The 11,043-nt window shown below is 33.9% G+C and overlaps 1 protein-coding gene across 1 annotated transcript; it reads left to right on the forward strand.

Annotated features, from left to right (window-relative positions):
* Positions 1 to 978: 978 nt before the first annotated feature.
* On the forward strand, positions 979 to 11,043 carry LOC145613459 (putative sugar phosphate/phosphate translocator At3g17430). Its single transcript, XM_081668565.1, has 10 exons — positions 979 to 1,280; positions 1,424 to 1,612; positions 3,464 to 3,571; positions 4,905 to 4,936; positions 5,046 to 5,096; positions 7,918 to 7,979; positions 8,091 to 8,352; positions 9,296 to 9,561; positions 9,709 to 9,806; positions 10,637 to 11,043. Exons 2-10 carry the CDS (start codon positions 1,529 to 1,531, stop codon positions 10,814 to 10,816), a joined length of 1,143 nt encoding a protein of 380 aa, XP_081524691.1. The 5' UTR covers positions 979 to 1,280; positions 1,424 to 1,528; the 3' UTR covers positions 10,817 to 11,043.

Genomic DNA, 11,043 nt, shown 5'->3' on the forward strand with positions numbered 1-11,043 from the left:
CTCTCCTTCTTCCCCGAGTCAGCTTTTTTAGGGCTTTCCTTCACCCCATCTACACCGTCAACCACTTCTCCGGCGTGCTCAGGCAGATCAGCAACCACCGTGACAGGAACGTGGACAGGATCCACCAGATCTGCTTCCCCAGCCTCCTTCTCATCGTCGCTGGAGATGTACTCCACCAATTTCGCCCCAATTTTCCCTCTTTTGTACCTTGAGAAGGAAGCAGAGCAACGACGAACAGGTTTCATGATTCCTGTTCCTCGTTGAGGACGGTATCGAGTGACAGTGTTGAAATCAGTCTCAGGAACATCACGGGACTCTTTGGATCTTTTTTTGGAACTCATTTTCACAGAGAAGTAGAAGGAGGACAGAGAACAGAGAAGGAGAAAATGAAATTAGGGTTTGAACCAACAGAGGGAAGAGAGAGAACAGAGGACGAAGAAGAGAGAGAGAGAGGAGGAAAGTGGTGTAGATCTAGGGTTTATGGTGTGAAACTGGAGAAATCTCCAGAAGAAGGAACGAGAAGGCGTCATTGTCGAGGAGAATTGAATGAAGAACATTCAATTCTGGTAGTTGAGGAGTTGGATGATTTTTTGAAGAAATCAGTTGGGGTTGGGGTTTTTTTGGTGGGAATGATTAGATTAAGTTAGAGTTAGTGATTTAGATTAGAGTTAAATAAGCATAGATTAGGGGAAATCAGATTTGGTTAAAAAAAAAGTAAGGGTAAAAGTGTCATTTTACCATTAAAAACATACCATATAAGGAAAAAAAAAATTTGTTGCAAGTAATGTGTAACGGCCAAAAATAGTATTTGTTGCGAGTAAAAAGTAACGGAGGGAGTACATTTAGGAATGGAGGGAGGAGGGAGTACCTTGTGTAAAAGTAAAAGGAAACTTTTTTTTTTTTTTTGAAAGGCAAGTAAAAGGAAACTTCGTCATTGGTTTTCACCAAAGAAATAAATATGTGGCAGTTGGATTTTTACACTTCCCCCATTAAAGGTCCCACACTGCTGCTCCCCTCTCACTACTACACAAACTCCTCCTACAATCCATCACTCTTCCCTCTTTTTCCTTCCCAATTTCTTCAATCTCACTCTCAAATTCAACCCCAATTTTCATCATAAACCCTAAAATTTCTCCATTCTTCCCCAATTCAAACCCTAGATCTTTCGCATGCCTAAATCTCTTTTTCTGCAATTCTTCCGCCATTGCCAGACACCTCCACCGACGAATACGAGGACGAACAACACTCTCATTCTCTCTCCTCCTTCCCATTCTTTCGAGGTATTGCTTGTAATTTCTTCATTTTTGAGGTTTAATAATGGCGTTTCAAGATCCGATCCAATGAAGCTGGATCCATTGTAGTATTCGCGTTTTACTGTAGCATTTGATTTTTGATTGAAATGGTTGATTTTTTTGATTTGCAGGTTAGTTTTCATGGGAAGATGAATTTGCAGTTTGTAGTGTTCGTATAGTTGGAAGTTGATTCTTTGGTTCAATATTGTTGATTTTGAAGAAAAAAGTAGGCGAAAATGATCAATACGTCACTTGCACTCACCTATTTGTACTTATTGATTTACATTTTGCTGTCTTCTGGAGTTATACTGTACAATAAGGTAATCTTCAATTCAGTTTATCTGATTAATGATTATTATTGCTTTGATTTGTTTCATTATCACTGTATAATTATATATATTAAATTGAAAATTGGCATTACAAGAATGCTTTTCTAGTAGCTGTTTTAAATGATTTGTTATAAGACATGCCCAACACTAATACTCCGGTTGCCACTTGCCGCGGTATCGGTTAGAAGATCTTGTATCTGGAAACATAATGCCCTGGAGCTGCATTTGATAAATGTGCATAGTCTTTTGAAGTTTATCTATCTTTAGATATGGAGTAGTAGTATGCTTGATTTGCATAATCTACCTCTTTCGAAGCATTTGCATTTTTCTTTATTGGGATCAATTTATCGGACGAGGCCATGCTTATCTAAACCCCAGTTACTTACCTTGCCTTGAGCGGGGGCCATTTTTAGAGTCATTGGAGTAATGTGTTTGTTGGAAATCTTATGAACCTTCCCATTATGTTGCCAGCTCTAATATCGTGTTTGGATGAGGGATTTTTAGGGGAGGAAATGAACAGTCTTTTTTCCCAGAAGGGAGTCCTGTGTGTTATTGATGCATGTAAGTTGGAATTCTTGTCATAAGTTTTGGGTTTCAATGACCATAAATTTGAAAATGCTCTTTACAGGATGTTGTGATCCTTCATACGCTATTGAGATTTATATCTTTTAAAATTTTGTTCCACTTGTGTAAAACAAACCTGTGGGTATGCATGGAATTTATTCCTCTTGAATCTCGATCAAGAAAAAGATGTTTCCTGAATTAGTAGTCACTATGGATAAACCTTTTCATTAATTTCTTGTGATCATATACAAGCCAGACAACTTTCCTCATATTTTCATACTCTCAAACCTGGAATTCAAGTATTAATTTCTCAACACCTGTAGTAAACTAGTAATTTATCATTACTTGGTGTGGATGCATGGGACAATGGACATAGACAACTGCTTGACATGAAAACCTATATTTCCCAAGAGTTTACGTGCAATCCTTTTATATTCCTTGGTACATGCTTTATCAAATTACTAGCCCTATATGCACATGATGTGTGTGTGGTTGATGTGTAAAAGCTTAAAACTACTCATGTGATTTTGAGATGTGACTTAGAAACAAATCACCTAAAGCTTTAAAGTTAGTAGAATGAATGGATAAAAAATTTAATGAATTTAAGAGGAAAAATGAATTGTCTTTAAATGTAAAAGTAGAATGCATATAATTTATATTAACTTCGTTCTTAAAAGATGCGCTCATATGAAATATTCATATATATTATAGTTATTCGCTTGTAATATATACATGGTGTAAGAAACTACTCGATCATCATGATGTAATAATTATTTTTTTTAGGTATACATTTTTTTAGGGTGGTACATTCTTGTAAGTTTTTTTTTTTTTTTTTTTTTTTTTTTTTTTTTTTTTTTTGGTAGGGGTGGGGTGGGGGGGGGGGTGGAGGATTAAATTTTTGAATCTTTGTACACATTGTCTTGCCATTTCTACTGCGTTTTTGTTGTTGGGTGACATTTTATTTTGTTCCACTCCATAGTTTCCTTGATTAATTATCCATAGAATCAAGAACATGTTTGAATATGATTTTTCACGAATTTTTTTTCATCTTCAGATAAATGCTTCACTTTTCCTTTAGGTTTAAGTATAGTTGTCTATATAAATATTATTGTGTAAAATAGCTGACATGGGTATTTGAGCTGAAAGTGCTTGTTTGTGACCTGCATGAAAAGGTTTTGGCATATATTAGTATTCATTATTTCCATTTACTATCTTCTTTCATGGTCTTTTGTGTAGATCGCTTTAACGAGTTATTTGTATGTTTGAATTCATTTACAGTGGGTTCTATCTCCGAAGTACTTCAATTTTCCATTTCCTATAACACTCACAATGGTTCATATGGGGTTTTCCGGTGTGGTGGCATTCTTTCTTGTTCGTGTTTTTAAGGTATGGTTTTGTTACGTCATAGGAGTTCCATTTTTTTTCAGTCTTGGTTGTTATTTATTGTGTTCATACTTATAAGCTATAACTCATAAATCAAAGTATACTTTCATATTTTGTTTCTTTCCTATTATCCTGCTATGTCTTTAGGTAATATCTATCTACTGCTATATTGGTTAAAACGTGTTCCACTGAAAATCAGTGCCTGAGATATACTTCATTTTCATATAAAGCCCTTTAATGACAGAATAATCTACTTTTTTTTTTTTTCCTTACTTTGCTTTCTTTTGTTGGTATTATAATTTTATGTCATTTGTCTATTACTCCGTTTCATCATTTTAATTTTTCCCATTTGGAATTGAAGAGTTGATTATGAAAATTGACACTTATTGAGAGAGACAATCAAAGTAATAGCGATTCTAATTTTTCATTAAAGATTCTCACTTTTCAAAACAAAAAAAAAGAAAAAAAGAGGAACAATGTAATTAATGTCGTGTTTGGGAAGAGGGATTGATGATTAAAAATTGGATCATGCATGGGAAATTCAATTAGTGAATAATTGTATAAAAGATTGTATAGAAAAGAGAAAAAAGTAATAAATCTTACCACATTCACCAACAATGTATTAAAATTCAAGGTGCGCTGAAGCAAGAGGGGTTCTGCTGTCCTCTTTGAAGTGAGGCGCACTATATGAATAGTTAAAAAAATTTGGCTTAAGTTTGCTTCAAGTGCACCTTGTGCGCTTTTGGTGCGCTTCATGCGCCTAACCAAAAACGCCTCGCCCAGACCAAATTAGGCACTTACCCCCTATTGCCTTGCGCCTCAGCATCTTAGGCGCGCTATTTCAAACATTGTTCACCAATTAAATAGAGGAAAATTGAAGAATTTTGACCATATATGGAAACATTCCAGCTGGGAAGAGCTTTTTGAACCTCTCTAATCGGAAAACGGGAAGAACAAATAGAGTATGAGGAAGTACTATTTTTGTTTGCTTACGAATTTGGCAATTCATATTTAAAGCTACTCAATATTGCTTCTAAGTTGGTTATATCATCTGAATTGCTGTGGACATAGATGTATTTATTAGTATTTATTTATATTTGATGTATTAATGGCTGATTTGGACATAAAATGATATACACACTTTTCCCATCAAATCGCTCTTCTCCTGCATTCCTATTATTTGCATGCATCATTAGTCATGTTAATGCTGACAAAGGGATGAATCTTCTGTGCTTCATTTTATTCTATGTACATGTATGAGAAATCTCTATTCCTCCTCTTGGGGTATCTTTACAATCTGATTTTTTTTATGTTTTTATTTTTGTGTGTTGCGCAGGTTGTAGCTCCTGTCAAAATGACATTTGAAATGTGAGTGGCGTCATGCTCCTATAATAACTTTTTTTTTTTTTTTTTGGTAATAATGGCTGTCTTTTCAGTTTAGACAGTTTCTTATTCTAACTCTTTATCTCGTTGGCAGTTATGCAACATGTGTAATCCCCATAAGCGCTTTCTTTGCTTCAAGTCTATGGTGAGCCTTTTCATATGCAGCTACTTTTGTTTAGGTTGATATCAAAGATGGTCATGGCCACTCTAAATACTTGGAACCAAAAAATACTGTATCATTTTATTAAAAGAAAGTTGAATCAGCTTACAGAGTAAACCAGACTTAATATTATTAAAGTGTGTGAGCACTCCTGTACACCAGTTGTCATGGTTTCTAGGAGCTCACACAGGGCATGCTTATCTTGGAAATAGAAATAACCTGCTTAGACTGAACCAATGCACTTACTCAAGCACAGCCAATCAGAGTTCAGTCATCTAGCAGTTTATTCTGAATTTACTCTGCAATGATTGCCTGTAGAAACAACATAGCTGGAGAAGTTGTTGCTGTCTGTAGCTTTTATGAGAGTTGTGATAATTCTTCTTTTGATGCATGCATGCATCTGTATGTTGTAACTAGTCCCCAGTTTCGTTGGTTAAGGTCTGATTGATCAGTTGATATTTCATTAGGCTGAGTCTGATAAGTTTACCTTGAGGTGGTCCAACTCTTATGTGTGTGTGTGTGTATGACGAATGTCTTGAAAATGCCTCTTCACTAAAGGAAAATTGAAGATTTGAAGAGGTAATTGATGCATTATCTTCAACAAAAACTTTAATTTAAGAAAGTTTTCACTTTTCAAGATACGACATTTAGGATTTTGTGTTTTTGGTAATAACAAATGTATTTAATAGTTAGTATTAATTGGGTTGCTTTTAATGTACTCAATATATGAAATTTATCAATTAAGACTCTGTGTAATATAAATTCTATACCTAATTAATAAATTTAATTTGAGTAAAATGAAAGTTGATGATAAAAATTAAATAACTTATCAAATTGATTGTTGATGTTAATAACTACGTCCTCTGTTCTTTTCTACTTGACCCGCTTTGACTTTTACTCTATTCATCACCCTTTCTTTGACCGTCTTTTGTGAATAATATGTAAGGACAAACATATTCATGTGAGATCTTTTTGAATTCGTCTCAATAAGTACTATCATAATATATAACTTTTATAATTTTTACTTATTGAGGATTAAAGTTATTGGTCGTAAAAGTTTTGCATTGGTGAGCATGATAAAAGAAACAGAAGTAAAAAAGAATAGAGGAAGTAGTTATTAATTTGTAATGAAGAAGATATTGCTCCCTCGATTTTACCCATGCACTAATCATCTAGCAACAATACACACTGTTTCACCCATTCACCCTTGTTTCTATATTTTCATGCACAACCTTTAAATGCAATTATGCAATTGCTAAATTATAATAATCATCCTTATTCAACTAAGCCTCATCATAAAGTAGGATAATAATGTAAATAATCTAATTAGGTGTTTTGATGTCAGACTACCATATTAACGAAGTCGGATCACTCGGATCAAGTTTTCTTAGCATTGTATGTCCATGGGCTTCATGGATGCTCCTTCCTTAATAATAATAGATGAACATGGGTAGAAAAAGAGGTTCTGTTTCTTTTGGGTAATGGTTCATGTTTGACATCAGACTCTATAATTGATTGAGACTAAATGATATGTGATTGTGTATTAGTGCCTTAAATTGGGTAGAATGTGTTACTTGATGATTCCATTATGATTTCTTTGGAAGTAGAAGAAATTGCTAATTACTATGCTCTCTCCCTCAGGTTTAAATTTTTAATTTTTTTTTTTTTTTTGAAAAATAGAGAATATGAATAGCTATTGTAGTTTAAGACTCCTAAATTTAACTTTGAACAACATTGTTATATTTATTTACTTTTCCTTCAAATATATTTACTTGAGAAATGTTTTTTTATAGTCTACGCCTGATCAGTTAAGTTTAAGGTTGCACATCTTAGACCTTATGGGATAGTTATTATCTGTTTGAGGTGTGGCTACTAATGTGTTTTTGTGCTGTGTAACTCGATGGCTTTTCAACAATGGATAGACCTAGCTTATTAAAACAAAGCAATCTCACTACTTTAGGAATGAGATGATCATGCTGGAGTAAATTAAATGACGAGCTGTTAATTTTATTAATGGCGCAGTAGTAGTTAGTATTTTATCGTTTTTAGTGGTTGTTTGTTTGGTGGGGTAGGGCAAAGGGTGATGGGGCTGAGATTTGTTTAACAATTCCTTCATTTACATGTTCCTTAGCTTCTCTATTTCCTAAGCCGTCATGTGTGGAGACAGGGAATGCTTGTGTTAACTCCAAAGGCAACATGGAAAAGTATATACTCCGTGGTTATTATAACAAGATTAAGAGAGTCGTATTTTTGTTGTCAAATTTGTAATTTTAATAGGATCAATTAATTTATATTGAAAAAAAAGTGTTGTTGGGTGGCATGAAATTTTTTGTGGGATTTCACTATCTAAGTTAGATATGATGCTGTTTGGGGAGGATGAATAAAAGATGCTTGTACATATGTAAGCTTGATATTATATTAAAGTGTACATTATTGAGTCACCTCTTAAGAGTGTGTGCAATAGGCCTGTTGGTTGATTTTTGCACAATCTTTTTTTTTTAGCAATCGGAAAAGTTTTGATGTACTTCCTCGGTTTTTTATTGGATCCATCTCTTTCTAAAAATGGAAGTTTCAATTTAGATGCATCACTTTCCCATTTGGTTAATAAATTCTCTCTATCTCCTATAACATTGGTCCTCTTTATTTTTTCTATCTCCCTCTACTCCAAAGAACGCCTAGGTGTCTGCAATTACAAAAGTGATACAACTACAAAAACGGAGGAATTATGAATTTTCACTTCTAATCTGCGAGGCTGTGAACCAAACTTTAATGTGTCAATGATGTTTGTTTTTTCTGGTAATTTCAGGTTTGGAAACACTGCTTATTTGCATATTTCAGTGGCCTTCATTCAAATGCTTAAAGCTCTGAGTATGTGCAATAAATAGTTTGAATTGTCTTCCATTTTTTATGTACTTCAGTGACTACGTAGTTATTTTTGTTATTATATCAATTTTTTTTATAAAAGCGTGCTTAATGCAGTGCCTGTGGCAACTTTTCTCATGGCCGTTGTGTGTGGCACTGACAAGCTAAGGTGTGACGTGTTCTTGAACATGCTCCTGGTCAGTGTAGGAGTCGTCGTCTCCTCATATGGGGAAATCCATTTTAACATCATAGGCACACTATATCAAGTCACTGGAATATTTGCTGAAGCACTTAGGCTGGTCCTGACTCAAGTCCTCCTACAAAAGAAGGGCTTGACTCTCAACCCAATCACCAGCTTGTATTACATAGCTCCATGCAGGTATGAAGTGGGCAATTAGTGTTTGTCCTCATTAGCAAAACTTATCAATAAATGATGTATTATTGTTGTACAATTTAGTTAATTTATTTTGTTTTTGCTAGAGATCAGAGAGATAGTTTCTGCTTTAACAATCTTCATAGATAAAAAGCTCGCTATTTGTCAGTTTTCTAGTTTTCAATTATTGAATCTGTTGTTAAGCTGGTTAGTCTATGTCTTCCTGATAGGTTTTATGAAGGGAAATATCTTAACTAGGGGTAAAGGCTTCAGGCATCTGATCTTTCTTTACTCTTGCTGTAGGTGGAAGTCTCGTGAGAGGCTCTGGGATATTATATCATACTAAAGTTATAGTTATAGTTATAGAGATTGATGCTCATAAAGCTCTTCTAGTAGCCTGTGACCTTCCTTTGAAATGAAATAATGTTATCTGTAGTTGAATAACCCTTGAATTTGTTTATTTATGTATTTTTAATCAAAGTAAGATTTGTTATCTTTTTATTTATACTTTTTAAATTGTTTGCCTATTTGAATTGCTATTTATGGCAATTAAAAATTATAACTTGTAAGCTGAAACCTTATCAAATTTGGCCCTTTGAAATGAAATTATGTTATCTGGAGTTGAATAACCCTTGAGTTTGTTTATTTATGTTTTTTTAATCAAAGAAAATTTTTTTATCTTTTATTTATACTTTTGAATTTGTTTCCCTATTTTGATAAAGGATAGTGAAATCCAATAAGGGCTGTGTAAATGTTATGTCTTGCTAGATTTTCTTCTCATATGTGTTTAGTGAATCAGAACTTTCTCTTTTGTGGTGTTAAATGCTTGAGCGTGAGAATAAACATGTATGGAGTCGTTTTCTGTGTTACAGTTGACACTTTGAACAGCTTAGACTATCTTTTGTTATGAAGAAAATTATCTCATACATCTGCACTTTTTGCCATGCAGTTTTATGTTTCTGTTTATACCATGGTATATGCTGGAGCAACCTCACATGGATATTTCTCGTATTCAGTTTAATTTCTGGATTTTCTTCTCCAATGCTCTTTGTGCACTGGCCTTGAACTTCTCAATTTTCTTGGTTATTGGTAGAACTGGGGCAGTTACTATCCGTGTTGCTGGTGTTCTTAAAGACTGGATTCTGATAGCCCTTTCAACAGTGATTTTTCCAGAGTCAGCCATTACAGGGCTCAATATAATTGGTTACGCAATTGGTACTAACCTTGTTTAACATTGTGTGACCTTATTAAACTAATTTTAGTGACCTTTTATTTATCTAAATTCTTTTGTTTATTTTTTCATTTTTTCATTTTTTCCCTGTTTCTTGTATGTTTATGTTTTCAATTGGTTTGTCTGTGTAGCACTTGTTGGTGTTGTTATGTACAACTATCTAAAGGTGAAGGATGTTCGTGCAACTCAACCAGCTTCACCTGAAAGAATTACAGATAGAGTTGCAAAGGTTTGCTTTTAAAATCTCAATGACCGTCTTTTCTATCCAGTGAGCTTGTACTGATTTTATGACTTTCTGCTGGTTTATGAGCATTTATTTATCTCTCTAATTACTTGTCCCAATTGCCTTTCCCATCCCCAAGGCTATAATTGACCAATGACCATTATGATCTTTAGCTTGTGTTTTAGTAAATATAGATCATCATAATATGTTGATATTTTGATGCACTTAAGATGAATCTACAAAGATGAAAGATCCATCATGTTTTTCCCCTATCTAGTATTCTAGTCGTAGAAAATTATAGATAAAGTTGATAACTATTCCATAAAGAAAATGGAGCAACTAATATGAGATGGAAAGACTTATTTTATTGCTTTATTAAGTATATTTCATTTAGTTTTTTTCCTTTAGTCAAGTAAATTTCATGCTTTATTAGGCTTAAGTGATTACCAAGGTTGTGGTCTTCAGTATTGCGTGTTTCGTAAGACTACCATTGTTTTTAGTTAGTAATTGTTAAAGCTGTAAAAATCATGTCCAAAAATTTTCTTTTGATAAATTCTCTGAGTTTGGCTTTGGCTGTTAAACATTTAAATTTTAAAGTTGTGCTGCTTCAGTATCTGACTCGGTGTATATATTTTCACTAGCCGTACAAAGTATCCATCACAGAACACTATTTTTTCTAAATGATGATTTGCAGCAATTTTGAGACTACTTTTAGATTATTTATAAAAATCTCAGGGTATTTACATGTAGGCCTGTTCAACGTGACTTGAAAAACAGGACAAATTATGGCATTGATGTTTTTTTTTGTTGAGATTCTTTTACTTTGCTGGATGCAGGATTGGAAGTTTGAAAAAAAGTCATCTGATATATATGTACCCAACGACGATGTTATGACTGGTGGAGGTGGAGGGAGTAATTCAGCTTCTGAAATGATTGTTGACGAAGAAGCTCCTTTAATTACATCCTCCAGGCTATCTCATATAGGGCGAACACAGGTTAACCCACATCCTGCTTGATTGGTTTTTGAGACATGGATCTTATATTACCCCACTCTGCAGAGAAGAATAGGAGCAGAAAAATAGCGGCATACATTATATTTTCTAGGCATCAAGATGCATCTTTTTGCTGTAATTTTTTTAGGACATGGAAAATTTAGGAAAATTCATTTGTAATGACTTGAAATACAACCCTTTGTGGTTTTTTCATGTATTCGAAATCAGAACATTTAATTCTCTTCGTGTTC

Source organism: Chenopodium album, chromosome 25 (assembly GCF_948465745.1).
Source record: "Chenopodium album chromosome 25, dcCheAlbu1.1, whole genome shotgun sequence".
NCBI lineage: Eukaryota > Viridiplantae > Streptophyta > Magnoliopsida > Caryophyllales > Amaranthaceae > Chenopodium > Chenopodium album.

What these genes read in the sequence shown, in the direction of transcription:
- LOC145613459 (XM_081668565.1), top strand. Translation starts at nt 1,529, where the DNA reads ATGATCAATACGTCACTTGCACTCACCTATTTGTACTTATTGATTTAC. An exon ending in GTCAAAATGACATTTGAAAT is followed by an intron (nt 4,937 to 5,045) that starts GTGAGTGGCGTC and finishes TCTCGTTGGCAG; the next exon opens with TTATGCAACATGTGTAATCC. An exon ending in TATAATTGGTTACGCAATTG is followed by an intron (nt 9,562 to 9,708) that starts GTACTAACCTTG and finishes TTGTCTGTGTAG; the next exon opens with CACTTGTTGGTGTTGTTATG.